Source organism: Pseudopodoces humilis, chromosome 2, assembly GCF_049639895.1.
Source record: "Pseudopodoces humilis isolate 2021_Gansu_Grassland_sample_001 chromosome 2, ASM4963989v1, whole genome shotgun sequence".
Classification (NCBI taxonomy): domain Eukaryota; kingdom Metazoa; phylum Chordata; class Aves; order Passeriformes; family Paridae; genus Pseudopodoces; species Pseudopodoces humilis.
Window position 1 is genome coordinate 113,154,610 of NC_142201.1, and position 20,335 is coordinate 113,174,944.

Sequence of the window (20,335 nt, forward strand, 5' to 3'; positions counted from 1 at the left end):
GCATTTAACCAAATGGAGTATCTTGAACCACACACATTTCACTTGAAGGGCATAAATCCTGACAGGGACTGCCCAATTGATAGGAAGGGGTTGATATATCACTTAAAAATTTGCAGCTACACGAGCAGCAGCAGATAAAGGTAGGGAGAGGCTTTATTGGATATTTCCCCTCATCTCCCCTCTCACATCCTCACAGTTCAGACAACTTGCAATTAAGAAGAGGATTAGGAGGTTTGTGATGGAAAGAAAGACCATGCTTTGATAGCTCAGCCCAGCCAGTCAATAAAAGTGACTTCTTTTTATTGGACAGATTAAAAAGTTTTAATTGCTATTTCTTTTGGCAGAAAATCTTTGTCCCCTCTCCCACCCAGGATGATTTCCAAGGTGGGATATTTGCTGTGTACAAACAGGGGTTTGGAAGCAATAAAAAAAAATTGTTCCATGGGCTGACTTCATCTTATCCTTGGTTGAATGTGATGAACAAGCTGTGGTTAGATCAGAAATTCCTTCCTCACACCAGCTACAGAGATTATAATGATCTGAATCTCAGCAAGACCATTTCTCCTCCTTCATGTGTCTTTCATTTAAAAAAGCATTAAAAATAAAAGGGGGGGGGAGGGAATCTTGCCATTAAAGCTGAGGGCCTACAGTAGAAAAAAGGAACTTTGCAAATGTTTAAAATTTTAAAAGGAGATAAGAGTATATTGGTTGTGTGCCTTCAGCCCCTCTTCATTCTCAAAGGTCAGAGAAAAGCAAAGGAGAATTTCAATTGACAATGACAATTTCAGCAACCTGCCTCTCCAAAAAAACCTGGAACTCAGGTGTCCAATTAAAATTCTCATTTTCATGTAAATTTTTAATGTGGAGTAGAAAGCTTGGTGTGCATACATTTGAAGGAAAAAGAGAGGAATCATTAAAATTCTGGCTGTTGAGGTGCAGCACAATTCAGACAACAAACATTCACAGGCATCAGCTGAAGATACCATGGAGGCAAGGCCGGGTCGTGACCCAAATTTGGGTGAAAGCCTTTTATTCTGGGGAGTTTGATGTTTTAACAGGAAAGCAGATAACACAGCCTGCAGCTCCTTTTAGCCTTTCTTCTCCTACTCCTGCTGTTGTCTCCATCTCTTTTTTATCGAAGTGGAAGTTGAGACCTCACACAGACTTTAAAAAGACCAGCTCAGGCTGGACTTATTTTTAAGCCTGGATCAGCTACCTTTAAACACCATGAACTCCCTCCCAGCACTAGCAAAAACCAATGGAAATTCCAAGTAGACTTGGAAAGGTGCCACCGGTGTTTTTTGGTAACGCAAGCAGAGGCAGATTTCACTGAAAAATTCATGGCAAACTCTTCTGTAAATTTTTAGCTAAGAGCTGTAACGTTCTGCTGGCTCCAAGTGGTCACCCAGACCAAGCTGGCCAGGCTGAAAGCAGAGGGGAAACAGCTCCAATGTTCCTACTTTGCAAAAGGAAATTTGCTTTGGGCTGTGCACACTCAAGCCGTGACTTTCCAATTCACAGGGGAGCTTCTGGCCAAGCTGCACCACCAACAATGGCTGCAATTCACAACCAGGAGCATTTCTGGCACGGGATCTGCCACACAGCCGTGTTTGCTCCTTCACAGCTGCTTTTCCAAGAGGAAAAGCACTCCAGAGCCAAGAAGATCCCTGGTTATAGACTTAAAAACAGAACAGAGGAGCCAAGCGATAAAAGAGCAAAATTAAGCATTGAAAAGGCAACCAAAGGGTCCCCTGGGAGCACTTCCAGATGAAAGAACATTTAAAGAAGAAAAAAAAACCCCAGTTTAACTTGTAAGCAAACTTTAAAAAACCATCCCAGGCAACATGGGAGTACAGGAGAATAATAAAACAAAACCCTTACCCAGATGATGTAACAGGGTGGTTTTGACAGCAATATTTTCACTCTTCTCCTATCAACACATCACAAGACCTCATCTCACAGCCCAGAACAAGAGGGGAGGTGCAAGTTGAGCCTCATTGCCTGGATTCCCTCTGCCAGAGCTCTAAAATCTATATTTATCCAGGGCAGGGAGGGAAGAGTCACCTCTAACAGCTTTCCCATTTACCCGCAGCTTGCTCTCACCTTCTGCTGCCTTTCATCAAACCCCAGAAGGGTTTAGGTTGGGAGGGACCTTAAAGCTCATCCAGTGCCACCCCCTGCCTTGGGGAGGGACATCTTCCACTGTCCCAGGCTGCTCCAAGCCCCAGTGTCCAACCTGGCCTTGGGCGCTTCCAGGGATCCAGGGGCAGCCACAGCTGCTCTGGGCACCCTGTGCCCCTGCCTACAAACCCATTGTCACAGGCAAGAACAGAATCATAAAGGTTTGAAAAGACCTCCAAGATCACCAAGTCCCTTCTGGGACCAAATGCCACCATGGCCACTAAAGCCACACCACGAAGGCAGAGACGCTGCAGAAACACAGGACCTACATATCCAGCCAAGGGCGCTGCAAGCACCAGCAGGACACAGAGCAAGGAGTGAAAAACCACAAGGAAAACGTTCCCATTTACCACAATATGAATTTGGGCACGTTCAATCCCCTGGAGCACCATCACCAACCTCACTGAGCCCATCTCTACATCAGCCATACGGGGAGGACCTCCTGCCATGGTCAACAATTCACATCAAACATCCAAAAGCCAAGAAATAAGAGAAAAAAAAGTCAAATATTTAGTGCTTTTGATCAAGACCTGTGAGGGAAGAGGGCAGGGCCGAGGTGCTGTCACCTGCTCACCTTGGTGGTGTCATCATGTGACCGCTGGTACCGTTTCCAGCGGCAGCCGTAGATCCCGGTCAGACAGGACAGACATAGCTGGGGCTCGTAGTACTGCAGGGGTTGGTGTTTAACCATGCTCCTTCCAGCCCCTCCAGAGCCAGCTACCACAACTCCATCAGCTCCTGGGAGCGCCCTGAGGCAAAGGAGAGAAAACAACAACAAAAAGAAGAAGGAAATTAAAATCCAGAGCGGTATTTCAATACATTAACAAGTGATTTAATAATTAACCGTGTCCTCTGGCTACAGAGAGGAGGGATGAGAATCAGATCTATTCCCAGCCCTGCCAGCATCTCCCACTCGTTGCTCAACGATACCGAGAAGTTTAATTAGTTTGAAAGTTTTATTTCCTTGTGCAGCTTCTCCCACACCACCAAAAGCAAATGTGTTTGCAGGAGTCATCGGTGGGGAAAGCCATGTGAGGACAAAAGCAGGAGGATGATCATCTGCAGCCCAGGTGATTGGGTTTTTGTGAATGACTGAAGTGTAGAGAGACAGAGCAGCTGCAAGAACAACCTGAAAATCGATTCGGAGACCTCCACAAAGCTGAAGCCGAGCCAGATAAAGCAGTTTATCATCAGCATCCCATGGAGCCTGCAAAACAGTCCTGGACGAGGAATAAACGCTTCCAGGTCTTCTACACAAGGGGCATCACAGAATCACGGACTGTCCTGAGCTGGAAGGGATCCAGCAAAGATCAAACTTCTGGCCCTGCACAGGACAGCCCCAAGAATACAGCATACAGTGTGTGTATACACAAAATACATACTACAGCTATTACCCCTCTCCCTTTATAAACCTCTCCCAGGGATGCAGAGCTGCATGCTGTGCTTGATCCCACAGCACAGGTCTTCCACAGCTTCCTGAAGCTCAGGTGTGCACCCACACCCACACACTGTGGGCTGGCAGTGGAGTTTGACAGCAGCCGAGCTTGCTAAGCTTGCCCACCTTTCCCAAGAGCACAGAGCTGTGTGCAGGGTGTGTGGGCAGTAAATCCTACCCTCTCCAGGGGAAACACTTTGCTTCCTTACGTGTGGGATTCCCAGGGCTCAGGTCTTGGGAAAAGCTGGGACAGCTGAGTAACAACATCCTCACGGGCATCGGCAAAGCGTGGCTGGGCTTAGGGAGATAGACCAGCCACCTAAAAAGCTTTTCCTTGGCACATCCCATGGAAGGAAGCCTCCGAAAGCAGGGCTGACCATATTTTTCAGTCCAGCCTGTGCACAAGGGGATGCTGCAGGCAGTGCAGACACAGTGGTGGAGTGTGGAAGTGTCAGCAGGGACACAGCTCAGCCCTGCCAGCTCCTGCCCGTGTCTGTGTCCATTCACGCTCCGTGCTGACAGCCTCGCCCTGACGCTCTCATCAGGACTCAGCATCCCGGAGGCAGGAGGTTGTTGTGGCTCCAAAGCCAGCAGCCTGTCACCAGGCTGTCCCCAGAGCCCCCAGGCCTGTGCCTCCCTCTCCCCCAGACACAGAGGCAGCTTTGTGCTTTCAGCAGAGCTGCCGGTGCTGCTCGAGGCGCTGACCCAAGCAGGGGACACGAGGTGGGCACCACTCACGCATCCATGTGTGGCTCTGCCCAGCTCCCCACATGGCTCTGCCCATCCCCTGGGGGGTGACAGGCAGGACAGAGGCACAGGCACAGCCAGCCTGACACAAGAGCTGTTTGCTGGTCACATCCCCCGTGCCCTCCCAGCCCAGCTGCCCCCGGCGCTGCCGTGCCACCTCCATGGCCTCGTGTCCAGGTCACCTCCCTGCCCGCATTTCACCTCTCCTCTTGCTATTAATAAAGCTCAGCATTAGTCACTGCTCGACTTGCCTCCCATCTTCAGCTTCAAGACCATCCCTAGGAAATGAGTCTCCCCCTCTGCCTTCCCACCACGGGCACAGAAACACTGGGGATGTCCAAAACTGGACGCTGTTTAAAGGTCTTGGGCAAAACATCCTCTCTGCCCTGAAGATTCCAAGTGTGGAGTGATGTACAAGATGCTGAGGGGTCTGTGCAAGTTATAAAAATCATTCACAGCTTTTTAACAACTCCCCAGCCAAAGCCCTCATTCCCACCCAGAAAACCTAGAAGGCTACAGTTGTTCCAAGTAACCCTGCACGAATTCTTCTCCAAAGGACAGCATCTCTCCTGATTTCCACCTCTTCCTGCTTTCTTCATGCAAGGCATGAGGGCAGACAGGCCAGCTCCATCCACAAGAGCTTTCACTGGGTATTTCATTTGATCACTTGCAAGAACTGTGTCAGTTTGACAGGAGAGAAATCCTTCCCTGTGAGGATGGGCAGGCCCTGGCACAGGCTGCCCAGAGAAGCTGTGGCTGCCCCTGGATCCCTGGCAGTGTTGAAGGTTAAAAAAAGCTGAAAAGGCTCTGTAAGGCACCAAGTGGAGTTCCCACCCTGGTTCCTCTCACTGCAAAGGCAGGCACTGTGGGAGCCCAGAATTCCAGGCTGCTCCCCACAAAAACTCAGGGAAACCACATTGACAAATCTGATTTTTTAAAAAACCCATTCTTAAATACAGTGTAATTGCTTGAGGCACAACCAACAAGCCTAAAATCATTCCCTCTTCTCCATGAGCATCACAACCAGATCCATGACAGCCCGAAAGAGATGGGAAAGGACAAAAGGCAGCCCCCACCCTCCCCTCCACACACATGGACACCTGAGCAGTAACAGGAGCTGCAGGGAGAGAAACCACACTGACACCACCTGCCCAGAGAGCCTCGCCAGGCCAAGAGCATGGACCCAATACTTACTGCTCCTGCTTCCAGAAACGGAGTTAAGGGAGCAGCAGAAAGTCTGCAGCACCTCACAATCACTGTGCCCATGACATCTCCAGCTGTCGAGGTGGAGAAAGCAGCCCATGAATGATTCAGCCCACTGCTGGTTAGCATTACATACAGAAATGAAAACAGGAAGCAAGACAACAGGCATTAATTATTCAAATCCAGCAACGTGCACCAGGAGGGAGGGGGGAGAAAAAAAGAAATAAAACAGAAAACACAAACCCACTCATGCTCTCAACATTGACTTTCAAGATGCATCATTTGCCAATGGCTATGAGCTTCTCAGAGCTGAATAACCAGCTCACTTGTCCAAAAAGGGAGAGCAGGGTAGATTCCATCTGCAAATACAATGGGAGCACTTTCCAAAGGCTCCAGGATGCCTAATTAGCACACACTGCACTTCTGAGATACTGAAGTGGAGGTATCAATTACACATTATTCCTTTTCAAACAGCTTCAGAGGGAAAAAAAAAAAAAAAAAAGGGGAGAATTGGAGCTGCAAATTTAAAAGTGAAGCTCTCTGAGGAGATTTGGCCTAAAAATGTTTGATTTTTGTCCCTCTGAGTTAACTCCTCTATCCCTGGAGCTTCAGGGCAATATTCAGAAACCTGGACTGGAGAGGGAAGGCAACAATCAAGACCAATCACTAAAGCATCTCAGTGCCCTCATTTTAGTGAGGGGAAGAGCAACAGCACAAGTCCTGAAGTGTTCTGAGTAAAGAGTGGGGATGAAGCTGCAAAGGACCAGGTTTAACAGCCTTTCCCAAGGCTTGCTGCAGTCCAAGCCCTCCCCTTTGATCCCCCTTCCTTCGCCATGAGGGGAAGAGGAGGGGCAGGCACTGATCTCTGCCCTCTGGGACAGTGACAGCACCCAGGGAATGGCTGGAGCTGTGCCAGGGGAGGTTTATGTTGGATTTAGGGAAAGGTTCTTCTTCCAAAGGGTGCTGGCACTGCCCAGGCTCCCCAGGGAATGGGCACGGCCCCGAGGCTGCCAGAGCTCCGGGAGCCTTTGGACAGCGCTGCCAGGGATGGCCAGGGTGGGGTTGTTGGGTCTGGGCAGGGACAGGGGCTGCCCTGGATGACCCCTGTGGGTCCCTTCCAGGTCAGGACATTCTGTGCTTTGTAAAAGCCCAGGAACAAGCAGCTCTACTGCACTTCCAGCCACACCATGGACAGCCCTGCTCTGAACACCCACTGCAGTTTGCTCAGGATGGTCTGGATCAGCACATCCAAAAGAAGTCCCAAAACACAGCCAAGGATGCTCTGATGGAGGCTTATGAATAATGAGATCACACAATCATTAAGGCTGGAGAAGCCCTCCAGGATAAGGGAGTCCAACCATTAACCCAGCACAGCCAGGTCCACCACCAAGCCATGGAATCCTGAAGCCTCAGGAGATGTCAGAGCAAAGCCATTTGGAAAGAGGCAGAGACACATTTTTACCTCCAGTAACTCCACCTATGCAGACGTGGAGGGTGCCCGTGGTCTCCTACAGGATCACACCTGGGAAGACCCATCCAATGGAAAACCTCAGCCTCCCACAAGGATGCTCCCACGGTTTCAGAGAGGCAAAACTGGGGAGAACAAGGGGAAGAAGCTCCCCCCATACCTGGAGAGGTGGTGGGACACTCAAAACCAAAGCAAGCCCCAAGCACACAGGCTCCCATCTCCCAAAATTCAGGCCCAAGGAAACTCACCCCACTGGCAATGCAAATAAACATAAGAAACAGAGACTCGTGGGATATTTGAGGTTAATTTTTAAACTCATTTTAAAGAGCTTTGATGGATTCTGCTGATTTCCACATTAAAAGAAGTGTTTTTCCTCTTGTTGGTGACTCCTGGGATCACTGTTTATCAAGAATCTCTGTCAATTCAACATCTCCATCTCTACTAAAACTTGTATCAATCTAATTATGCTTAAAACCTTGTTAAGCAAATAATTTCCTATGCCAATTAGGTGAGAACATCCCTGATAATCAATTAGCCTTATTGATATGCTTGTAAGGCTGCTTGTCAGTTGTTCCCCTAATTATACTGGAAAATCCCAATTTTCCTTAAATACTTGTTAAAAAATTAAGCTATTCCAGAGCAAACCCTACAGTTCTGTGCACAAAAAAAAACCCACAAAAAACCAAAAAAAAAAGGAAAAATAGAAGAGAAATCTCTATTTCCCAGCCAGGGCTGAAATCATATAAATTATCTAAATTCTGGGGATTTTCATGGACTCTCCATTGGTTTTCATACACATTTTTTTTTATTAATACACTAAACTCATCCAAGCCAAAGTAATGCAATTTCATTTTCCCCGAGTAGGAAAAGGGAAATGGAAGAGGGTCAATATTCCCATCTGTTTAATAACAAGCTGTTACTGAGGCCTGTTTGCTCTGGCCACTCCCACGGGAGGAAATCGAGATGCACACACACACCGAGCACCATTTTCCACATTTTGCTGGCACAGACCCAAAGCATCTCAGCTTGCAAGATCCAACATTTCATTTCAAGGTGGGATTGGGACACCCCAAAGCCATAAAAGAGCCTCAGGTGATTCATTTTGGGGTGAGGGATGCCCAGGCAACGACCCCTTCGATGACCCAGCTGGGTTATTTTTCCCAACACATTGTTATTCCCCACTCTGGAAATCAGGCTGGGTCAGAGGTCTCCCACCCACTTTTTCCAGGCTGTGAACATTCATTTTTACACCGATAATGCTGCACAAACAAAAGCAGCAGATACATCAAAACTCCAGTCAGCATTTATTTATTTTTTTTTCCCCCTGCCAAATCAAAAAAAAAAGATTAGCTGCTGGAAAGTGTCCTTTGCCATGTGCATGTGGATATATGGAATCTTTTATATAAGATAAGCAGGAAAGCACAACATCCTTGTCCTTAAAGCTGAGCGCTGCTGCCTCAATGATAGAAAATAAGGGTGGGGGGAAAAACCAATTTAAAGAGGGAAAGAAAGGTCTGCAGGCCACTCAGAAGGGGAACATCCCTGTCTCCATTAGATCCCAGAAATGCAGGGCTACAACCCAACCCAGGGAGAGCCTGCAGAGCCACTTTGATTCCCCAAAGTGGCAAGGGATGACCCAAACAGACACATCCCAAATAGGAGCTGGCTGACGTGGAGCCCCCTCTGGGTCTGACCTGTTGTTTATTGTTCTTAAATGTTTTCTACAAAAAAAAAAAATAAAAAAATACAGCTTTGAAACTAGGGCAGCGTGTAGTTCGGGGGTTGTACACTTCCAGCTAATGAAAATTCAGACTTCAAAAGATAAATACTTCAAAGGGATTACAAAAGAAAAACTTAGACTTTAATCTCCCTAAATAAATAAGCACAGGACGGACTAACGCCCTCTGCAACAGAGCTTCTTAATGTTTTCCACAAACTGAGGCAGGAATGGGTGCCTGGAACTTTGAAAGGGTGGAAGAAGAGGAACAGGGCACCGGAAAAACCTGTGTAAACTTCTGGCAGAGCAATAATCAAACACAATCTCTGCTTTCTGCACAAAGCTTGCAGGTCAAGGTGTTGGCGCAGCTCTGAAAACCCAAAATCTGCTGCAGATCCAAAAGTATCAGGTGAATCCACAAGCAGGGTCTGAAGTAACTCCAAGCAGCAAAGCACAGGTGAGACATGAGGAAAAACATGTGACACTTCAGGTGCCCTCTGCCAAAGGATTTCTGACAACCTGAGTATAAAGAGAGCTTCATCTTCTGGGGGCTGGTGGAGAGATGGGCAACAACTCGTGAATTTCTCATCTCTTCAAGTCTAATAAGGCTCTTGGCTTTTAGAAGCAGCAAAGAGTGCTTTAAGCAGCCCAAAGTGCGTGAAATCACATTTTTGGCAGAGAAAGTCAAACATTTCCACCTCTCCAAGTCTGTGTCTGGTGGAGTCCCCTTGGGACAGCATTTTGGAAGCATTCAGAGCAGCACAACCCATTGGTTCAACAGCTAAAAATGTAAAATAGCAGCTAAGGTGAGGTGAGGCACCTCCAGGAGCCAGACAGCACTGCTGATCTTGGCAGAAGACAGGGACCTGGAGAGAATCTGAGGGACAAACCCAAAGGGACAGGCAGGAAAGCACCAAACTGGTCTGGCAGAAGTGGGAGGGGAAGGGAGTATGTTGAGTAAGAGACCCCAAGTTCAGCCTCTGCTGTCTGCAGAGCCTCTGGCAGAGACACCCGGTGATGTTGGCATGGTCTGGCTGATGGCACCACATCAGCAGAGCTCAACAGAGACAGCCCAGGTGAAAAACAGGAAAAACCACCATGGGAAGGATGAGAAGACAACCCAGGAAAGCACAGCTGGATGCTAAACAAAATCCCATGCACCAACAAAGAATTAAACAGTATTTAAAAGAATTAAAGAGGTTACAGAATATTTTTCCTGTCCACAGACTCCAGGAGCTTTGCCATCCTCACCAAGCTGCAAACCAGAAGTTTGTTTGCAGCAAGCCTTACCCACTGCCAGCCTGTTTTTGCTGAGAAATGAAGTGGAAACAGAGCTGGGTTTGAACATGCACACCCTGACAAGCAGCTTCCTCCTCGGACAAGAAATGTTTTCCCTTCCCAAACACAGCCCTGAAGAGCTCCCCATGGATGGCCAGGTTTCACCTTCCCTGCAAGGTGCCAGCAGCTGGAGCAGGAGCCTGTCCCAAACTCCGCTGCGGAGACCTCGCCGCCTTCCCGCAGACACTCCCTGCTGAAAACCTGGCTGTGCCAGCAGGAAAAGAAAAGTGCACCAACAACCCCAGGAATGCTCATCTGAGAGGGAGCCAAGTGCCTCCACACCCACTGCACACACTGGAATGGAAACAGTAAGGGAGGGGGGGAAAAAAAGGAAAACAAAAGCAGCAAGACTCATTTTCCAATCGATACCCTGCACATCTGCTGTGCAACTGCTACCCAGAGAATCAGGCATGAATCTCTCTGGCTTAATGAGAGGTGGAAAGTCCTAGTTAAATGGATTACAGGCTCTTTATTTCCTATGATTGATTCCTTCCATGTGGCTGCAGGAGACATTATTCACGGGGAGAAAGAGTTCATAAGCAGCAGAGTAGCTAAATAAATAAAGAAGAAAAACTTGCTTTGCCTTCCTGAGCAACCTGGGATAGTGGAAGGTGCCCCTGCCCGTGGAAGGGGGTGAAACTGCGTGGGCTTTAAGGTCCATGAGGTAACAGATGAAGTCCAGAAGAGGTTCAAGAAGCAAAGTCAGCCTTTCATCACCTCCACTACAGCTTTGTGATCGCTTGAAAACCATGGAAACAAAAATTATGTTGGAAAAATGAGAGGTATGCATCCCCCATCCCCTCCTCCACCCCTGTGGCACAGAAGATACTTCATTTCTGCCACAGGAAGGCTAACACCCACTTTATCCTTCCAATGAAGCAGAGGTTTGTCTCATGTTCCTAAAGCCTCCTTCCAGTTACTATTGGGGTTTTTTTCCAGTTCTGTACAAATCAGTCTCTGCTCAATGCAAGGAGACAGACAGGAGAGTTTCCCTGTCACAAGGGAAAGGAAAATTGCATCCAAGAAAACAAATGGGTAACAAGAGACAAGTTACAACCCCCCCAAATTCCAGAGTCACTCAGCTCCAGGTAAATGCCTGTCTTGACTGGGATTCCTGTATCCTGTCAAAAGCTGGTGTTGATCTTTAGGCAGACGTGAATAAGGGCAAAAGGATTTTACTCTGTTTGCTGCAGCATGAATCTTTCAGGAGAAAGGAATTTTCTCAATTGACCTGGCAAGCAGTTGCATCTGTCATAAATGCTCCTTGCTTTCCAAAAAGCGTCTCCAAATGCGGGCTAAGGTCACCCTGACACAATGAGGGATGGGGGAGAGGGTGAAGGCAGGAAGGGAACCACCCCTCCAGCCACAGGGTCACTCCCAGAGTTAGCAGAGGAGGCTCACAGACATTTCCAGCTCCTGCCTGGGGAGTCCTGCTCTAATAAAAACACAAAAACAAGGCTCCATCTGCCAGTTACATCAGCTCCTATCTTGTTTTCCTTATGGAAAGGCCCAGTCATGAGGGATTCACAAACTCATTTAGTGATACAAACCCAAGGCCTATTAGTCCAAGTGCTTTCAGTCATTTTTAAGAACTTTTAATAGGATGAGCATTGATTCTCTGAGCATTAACTCACTGTGTCCTGGTGCCCTTTTTCCAGCACCAATGACACTCTTCCAGACAGTCACCACTGGCACATTATCAGGAAAATTGGGTTTTCAATATAATCAGGGTTAGAGTGAAACAAGGACACCAGCAGACATCTGTCTTCAAAGTAGGATGGTTGTGTTCACTCACAGGCTGCCCAGAAAAGCTGTGGCTGCCCCAGTCTTGGAATTGTTCAAGCTTAGACAGGGCTTGGAGCAAGCTGGGATAGTGGAAGGTGTCCCTGCCCATGGCAGGGGTGGAAAGCTTTAAGGTCCCTCCCAACCCAAGCCATCCTGGGATTGCTACCAAAGGTGTCTAAATCAAACCTTTGTGGGGTTAGGATGAGCCTGGGGGCTGGAGATGCTGGCACAAAGCTCTCTCCACCTGGGATTCCTCAAAGCACTGATCTCATTGAGGTCATTATTTATGACCCTCAGCCCCGTGCTCCAGAGAGCATCATCTCCAGGCAAGACTCCCCCAAGGGTTCATTAATGCACAGCAGTTTGGTGGGAATTGCTTCCAGCCTAGAGCAGTTTATCCAAACATCTGGAGCAGCTGAATCCCACAGGCACCCAGAGGCCAGGATGCAACAGCATTTCTCTCTCCTTCTCTGCACCACTCTAAGCTTTCTAGGAAAAAGGGTAAGTTGGAAGTTCATTTTCTTTTGAGTAGCTCTGTGACGTTGAAGAAGCAAAAACACCAAACAAATCCAAGAGATTTGGAGCAGGGCAGGGTGCTCAACAGCACAGAATCAACAATGCAAACATGCCTCAGTCAGTGAGACTGACCAGAGGGAACACATCCACTCACCACAGTGACCTTCCCTGTCCATCCCAGAAACACATCCGTGGCACCAAGAGACCAGGACACTGCTCAGGGCACATCTTCCAGCACCACACAGGGGAAGAATTCAATAAAAAGGCTTCCTGCACATCTTTTGATGAGCCAGCCCTAGGCAAGCAATGAGAAAAGTGCAATTTTCAAGGTGACACTCGCTCTGAAGACAGAATGTCCTGCCCAGGTGGGTCAGGCATCTCCCACCTGAAAATACAGACCAAAAAGCAGCCACAGCCCAGGGAAGCAGAGAAGAACTTTCCAGAGCACAGAACTCCCACAGAAAAACTATTATTATTAATATTATTGTTATTATTAGTCTCATGCACATTTATTTAAGAGGTTCTCAGGAAAATTAGCCTGTGGAACTTGAAAGAGCAAGCCAACTGCACACAAACACAGCATTTCCAGGATTAAATGGCTTCTATCCTACTTCCAGAAAGCCATTCCGGGTTTTCATCCCATCAGATTAAGATCCTGCCTTGAGAGCAGCTACTGTCTGGGTAGGAAACAAGCAGCTTTCCTTCCACCAGCCAAAATATCTTTATTTCCAGCTTATTTTCCTACCAAAGCACAGTGTGATTGCATAAGTGCCTCTGTCGCTGTTCATTGCTTTCTCCTACCTTTCCTTCCCTCCCCAGGCAGCGATTCCCTGGAGCTCCAGCCTCTTCCAGCCCAGCTGGAATGCTCTCCAGGAGTTGCTGCTGGGTGGGAAAAGATCAAATAAACCTCCCCCCAAAGGAAGAGCAGTTCTAGCCCAGCCTGCTGTCAAGGACTAATCAGCAAGTACAGCTGGAGAGGGGAAAGGATGGAAGTGGGAAGATTAAAGATTTGAAATAAGTCCCAAAGAAACCAGAATGCCCTTGCTCTTGAGTCAATTTTTTTTGGTTAAGTAGGAAAACATTGAGAGTACTGAATAATTGACTTCACACTCAATAATCTGCTGGCCAAGCCAGTGGTCCCTGCCACTTTTTTAAACAGACTGAAAAATACTGGGATGTCCATCAAATTAAGAGAAAGCACCATGTACCCAAAAAATGATTGCTGCAAGTGGGAAATTTCAGCAAGAAATTTCAGGATTAGGCTCTATAAGCATTAGAAGCAAGCAAAACAAAACCAAACCAAAAACCAACAAAAAACCCAAACAAAAACTCAAACAAACAAAAAAAAAGCCAAAAAAAAACCAAACCAAACCAAACAAAAAAAAAAACCACAAAAAAACACCAAACCCAAAGGAAACAAAGAAGAACATCATCTTCTTTTTGCTGCAATGGTTCTTACACATTGCTAAAACTTAAGGGCAAATCAGCTTTAAAATTGCTGTTCCCTGGATGAGCACTCCAGGGTTTTAAGCCACCAGCATATCCAGACTGAATAAACCAGAATTCCACAGGAAAAGAGCCAGCCAAGAAAGAAAGAAAATGAAAGGTGGAGAGGTTTTTTTTTTTCCTGAAAAAGTGTTAATTTCCAGACTAGCAAAGTATAACTTGGTGCAGAAAGTAGAAGGAATCTGATTTTGCTATATGAAAGCAGAAGGAAATGGCAAAACAAATCACCAGGTGAATCTGTCATAGGAAAGGGGAAAAAAGGGAAAGATAATTGGGAAAGGTGGGGGAGAATCAAGTCTTTGTTCCCAAATCTGGCAGTGTAGCTCTTTGTCCATTTTTCAGGAATCATTTTCAACTGAAAAGAGGAACCCATGGAAGTTTTTGAGGACGAAATGGACTTGGAGCAACCTGTTCTAGCTGAAGGATCTGGCTGGAACAAGACAATTTTATGGACTCTTCCAACCCACCCCATTCCACGATCCTCTGGATCTGAACATTCAGTTCTGCTTCATCACTGCAGCCAGTGCCAGGCCTCCAATTTCCCCTGCATCCCTGGGATGGGAGCATCCTGGTCTGGGAGAGGCATGGCCAGAACTTGAGGAGGTTTTTTTCTGTCCTCCCCAGTCAGGATACAATTTATTATCATCACAGGTATCTTCATGTCAAGATTAGGGACCAGGGTTGGGGTTTGTCTGGCTCAGGGCTCATGTGAGTCCCTTGAATTTCTGTCAATCTCCAGATTATTACCTCCAGCAGGTTCTCCTTCATTCCCTGGAGCCTGATCCTATTTTTGGATTCCCTGGGCTTATCAGCAATCTTTCACTCGTGTGCTTTTTTTATTTCCCCATCCCAGCTCCCTTAAGCTGGTTTAGAACAGTTATGTAAGAGTCCTCCAGGGTTACAAGGGGAAGGAGGCACCTTCTTCCCTGACCTCAACCCTGGCATTGTCAGCACCTCTTCCAGACCTTTACCAACCCCAGCCTTGCTGAAACCTCTTCTTTCAGAGACAGAAACCAAACACTTCACCTTCCAAATTCAGTGTTTGAGGCATTAGGTCACAGCATTTACTTTAAGCAGGCTGTGATTGTTTCTCCTGAAAAGGCACTGAATGGAAGCCCCACCTGAAGCAGAGTCTTCCTCTGTCCAGTACAGCTCTTCAGCCAAGGAAGTTGAGAAGAAACAAATCCATGGATCCTCAAGGCAGCAAGAATCAGAGCAATAAATCCTAAAGATGGATGAGGCAGAAGATGTCCCACTGATGGAAAAAAAGTAATTTTATTCTCTGTACCAGCCAAGGGCAACTGAGTTAAACTGGTTGCCTTCCTTGGCTCTAAGCCCACAGGTGAGGGCTATGAATTAAATTTTCCATGTTCTCTCTGTCCTTTCCAGCTCAATAAAAAGCTGGAAAGGAACAAAAATAAACCCAGTGAATTTATTATTTTTATCTCGAAGGGGGAGAGAACTATGCAACTGCTAGAAGACACCTTTTTCAACCAATTCTTGATTTAATTTTGTGTATTTTTGTGAATTCTGTTGGAAATTGCCTATCAGTCAAAATAAAAATTAAAAAAAACCAAAAAACCCCCACAGACTCCTTGGCTCACACTCTTTTGATACAGAGTGGGGTTAAGGTGGTTCCTGCTCATCCTCCATCCAGGGCTCCTGGATCAGCCTGCACATCCTTCAGCATCTCACCAGGCTCTGGCAATCCACAGGATCCAGCTGCCAAGGTTATTCCATCAATGTGCTCTTCAGATAATTCCAGAGCTGACCTGAGCAGGTGGTTGCACTGCTGAGCTCCCTCCCAAGCTGAACTTCTTGTTCTGTGATATTTTGTAAGCAGGAATCACTTTCTTCAATGAATGTGAGGAAGTGACTGAAAAGAGAGCTCAGCAGGAATTTTGTATTTTACCTCTCTCCTTCCACTAGAGAAGCTAAGCCTTTTTTCATGTTTTCAAACAACCTGAGGTTTACAGCCCGTGTCTAAACTCCAACAGAGCAAGGCTGCTCAGGCTGGAAATCTCTTTTTTTCCAGCAGAAACCCCTCGAGCCAGCAATTGGCCAAACTGCTGCAAGTCATCATCTTTCTTCTCCCTCTTTAATCCTGGCTATTCACTTCCAGTTTCTTAAGGAATTTCACATATTCCAGCAAGCTGGGGGTTTGGGCCATGCTGCTTTCCAAGAAGGTTCATTCCTCTCTTCAGAGACTGCAATGCTTCTGAGGAGCCTGTGAGACTTCGAGTCCTCACCCCCTAGCTTGGCTCATCCTCAGCAGCACTCAGAGGGTGAGAATGAGCTAAAAACAAACACACTGTCCCAGTATTTCTAGCAAAATCCACTTCAATTCCAGGTATTCTCAAATGGAGTTGTTTGCTGTTCAACCTTCTGCCAAGCACTTGAGAACTTCAAGTTTTCTCATCTCTTTATTTTTTTTTCTGGTGCAAATTCATGTGGACTGACTGAAACCCTAAAAAACCTTCCCTTTTTGTTTTGGCAGACAGCTGACACCACCTGCTTCCAGCAGCAGGGCTGGGTTTCTATTCCAGGGACATTACCCAAGTGCTTTCCTCACACACCACCCACACTTGGGTCCCCAGATCTGTTGGGTTTCACAAATCCATCCCCGCGGAGCGAGGGCGCGGAGGCGGCTCCGAGTCTGGTCTCGCTCCGTCTCTCAGGAGGCTGTTTCACAGCTTAAGGACATTTCTTCCCCCACACCAGATCATCTCTGCCACCCAACACCTGTTCAGCCCCCAGCTGTGAAGCCACAGCTCAGCCCAGCTCCAGAGGTCTCTCCCTGCAACAGGCGGCTCAGGTTTTGCGCGGATTTGAGCATGATTCCTCTTAAATCTCTCCTGCAGCTCAACAAAGGCATTTTAAACACGAGCTTCTGAATGTTTTCTCCTCAGCTAATGTGGCTGATCCCAGCCTCACACCCAGCCAACAGCACAGAACAGCTGATGGAGGTCACATCGTGAAGTCCCTGCGCAGGGAAAGCTCAGCCAGCCCAACAATCCCAGAACTCCAGCAGAGCTGGATGCCAGGAAAAAGGTACAGAGGAGGCCCCAGAGCTGCTCCAGGGCTGGAGCCCCTCTGCTCTGGGGCCAGGCTGGGAGAGCTGGGGGTGCTCACCTGGAGAGGAGAAGGCTCCAGGGAGAGCTCAGAGCCCCTTGCAGGGCCTGAAGGGGCTCCAGGAGAGCTGGAGAGGGACTGGGGACAAGGCCTGGAGGGACAGGACACAGGGAATGACTTCCCACTGCCAGAGGGCAGGGATGGATGGGATATTGGGAAGGAATTCCTCCCTGTGAGGGAGGTGAGGCCCTGGCACAGGTGCCCAGAGCAGCTGTGGCTGCCCCTGGATCCCTGGGAGTGTCCAAGGCCAGGCTGGACACTGGAGCTTGGAGCAGCCTGGGACAGTGGGAGGTGTCCCTGCCCATCTGGAATGGGATGATCTTGAAGCTCCCTTCCAACACAAACCATTCTATAAATGTGTTTAAAGCTTCCAACCCCAGTTCAGTCTCTCCACATCACAAACTACGGGCTCCAGGTTTATCTCTGGGAGTTTCCAAAAAGAAAAAGCTGCTCAGCTTTCAGACAGGAACAGCCAGTGGTTATTCCAGGGAAACACTTTTGCTTTCTTCTGTAGTAAGATCAAAAGAGCTGATCTGACCCCTCAGCTGGGAAACCCCATCCCTGTGCCACCAGCTTTCACCTCAGCTTCCCCAGCTCCTGCTCCCTGGCCAGAGACTTCAGGAATGGGACAAGATGCAGAGTAATGGCATTCTTTGTCAAGATAAGGAGAGAAGGGTGGAGAGCCAGGATTATATTCATATTTTTATTTCTATTTTTTCATTATCACTATTTTTAAGAGGATTGTGCTAAGTGGGTACAAACTTAAGCATCTCAAAAGAGCCAATATTCCTGATTTTCAGAGCTTCCTCCTGTTATTGACATCACTTTAGGATGAACAAAATACACAAGCAGCAACAACCTCAGAGCTTCAGCTCCAAGCCTCTGCCAAAAGCCAGGGATATTGCTGGAGGAAGGAGCAGAGCACACAGAAGACAAATCACCAGAAGTGTTTCGCTACTGTCTCATGCCATGTTGCAGAGCCAACCACATCAACTCTTTCACCTCAAAAGAAAACCTAAACCCTTTCATCGCCTCAAAGAGCAAAAGAATAAGAGCAGGTAGAGGATCAGCTCTGACAGACCCCGTGCCAACACCCACCAGCCAATCCCAGCCACAACACGAACTCCTGAGATTTTCATTTTTTAATTCACAGTCGTGCTTTGTACCAGCTGTGGAGGCTGAAGCGCTGGACACCCCAAACCAGAGCTGCCAGCATCTTTCCTCCTCTGTTATGGGGCAAACACTCTGCAGAAGAGATCTTTATTTTTAGTTTGGCAGCCAGCAGTCATTTTCAGGATCCATAAACTGTGTTCAGGATCATCCTCACCTTTGTATTCTGACAAGCCTGAATTTTTGCTTTAAGTTGCAGTGCAGTTTATTAGTCCAAAGATTTCCAGCTCCAGTTATTGCCTGGTAGGAGCTGAGCCCCATTCATCATCCCCTTACTTACAAGACAAGGTAGCACAAGGAAGCCAAAGTTCACATCGACTTCCTGCTAAAATCAGGCCCTGGAGACAGAAAAAGCTTCATTGTGTATTTTCATCTTGTTGGGCTTTGAAATTCTGCTCACAAGATAAGCACGAGGTGGCCAAGACTTCACCACACATGCAGCCCAAGCATCCTGCCTGTTGTTACCCACAGAGAGGAGATTCCACATCCAGGCAGAGGATGGCGGGTTTAGATCTAGATTTAGTTTAAGCCAGAGGATAACTGGTTTACTTAAACCCTGCCTGGAGCAGGTCAGATGCAGCAGAGCCCAAGAAAAGCTGTTTATGGAGACGGGAATGTGGAGTGAAGGACAAGACCTTTGCAGCACTCTGGTTTGACCACAGCATGATCCAGGGATTCCAGCCACAGCCCACATTTCCAAAAACAACACTCAATTCCCCCTTTTTGGTCGCTGAGAACAGGAATACACAATGGAGGATGAATGTTACAGCCTAAAATCTGAGGGGAGCAACAGGACCTCCATAGGATTAATGCAAACAGCAGGTACCAGAGGGAACAAAGAAATCAAGTGTGATTTCACTGCAGCTCCCAAATCTACCCTCCAATAAACTTCATCCAACTTAAAAGTAGGGTTTAACTTAAAAGTTAAGCCCAAAAATTTGGATTTAACTTGGAGAAGACTCAACCTTCTGTTTACTTCTGCTCAGCCTTCCGACTGTCAAGGCTTGAACACGCCAAAGCCCCAAGGAAAGAGATCAAAGAGCAAAGGCAGGACGGGGAAAAGCTCAGCTCCCAGAAGATCATCCCTGTGCAGAACCCTCTCAGAGCTGCTGACACTTTTTGGCAGCTCACGGGGGCACAGTGGGAGCAGACGTGACAATTCCTGCTCTTTGCACGAGGCTCAGACAGATCCAGGTGGCAGCTCCACCAGCATAAAACAGACACTGCAGGAACAGAAATCTCCTCAGGAAAAGAGAGTTTTTGGATAAAAACATGTACTTGTTATAGGAAACACAAAGCAAAATCTCAGTGAAGTATTTAAAAAGTACTTTTAAAATATTCCTTTAAAAATACAGTGAAAATGCATTAAAATAATCATTGTGTCTCAGCAATTCTGTCACTTTCACCCATCCACCTGCCTTCAGACCACACAATGTGCTTTCTTTCAGGCTGACAATAATGAACATGAAGCCTCTGGAGGATTTAACCACAAAAGCCCAAATCAAAAATCACCTCCACAGATGGAGGAAGACCAGAATCGTGCAGCAGGTCTGTCTTGCCATCACCCTCTGGAAATCTCATCCAATCTCAGGATGTTATTGCCAGATTACTGAAAAATCTGCCTGAGATGCTGAATCACACATGAATCATCACAGAATTGTTTGGGCTGGGAGAGATCTCAAAGCTCATCCAGTGCCACCCCTGTCATGGCAGGGACACCTTCCACTGTCCCAGGCTGCTCCAAACCCCGTCCAACCTGGCTTTGGACACTTCCAGGGATCCAGGGGCAGCCACAATTTTCCTGTCCCATCACATCAGACCTCATCTGGCTCATCACAGCAAAGCTCTCTTTTCCCACATTGCACAAAACCATGCCAAAATCTTCCTTGCCTGCCCCGCAGCAATGCTTGGATTCTTCTCTGGCTGCCACAATCCTTCTGTGCTCCATCTCTCCACCCCCACCCAATCAGGACATTGCAAAACAGAAGAAAAAAACCCAAAAAAACCCATACAGAGAAGCACTGAAAAGGAATCTCACCATCCCAGTCTGCAGCGCAGATGATTTCACCCCAATTACTCACTCTTGTCATGCAAAATAAGAACTACAGGAGAAAATTCAGCTCCTGATCCAGACAAC

The 20,335-nt window shown here is 47.4% G+C and overlaps 1 protein-coding gene across 11 annotated transcripts in view; it reads right to left on the reverse strand.

Annotated features, from left to right (window-relative positions):
* Positions 1-20,335, reverse strand: part of GDPD5 (glycerophosphodiester phosphodiesterase domain containing 5) — a 102,307-nt gene that overhangs the window by 55,828 nt on the left and 26,144 nt on the right. For 8 of the 11 annotated variants that reach the window (XM_088051749.1, XM_088051753.1, XM_088051746.1 and 5 more), the window contains exon 2: positions 2,756-2,930. In XM_088051749.1, the coding sequence (XP_087907875.1) occupies positions 2,756-2,872 (117 nt within the window). In that variant the 5' untranslated portion in view covers positions 2,873-2,930. Of the gene's footprint in view, positions 1-2,755; positions 2,931-3,310; positions 3,350-5,557; positions 5,577-20,236; positions 20,255-20,335 lie in introns of those variants that run through there. The other 3 variants (XM_088051755.1, XM_088051754.1, XM_088051751.1) reach the window with 3 other exon arrangements.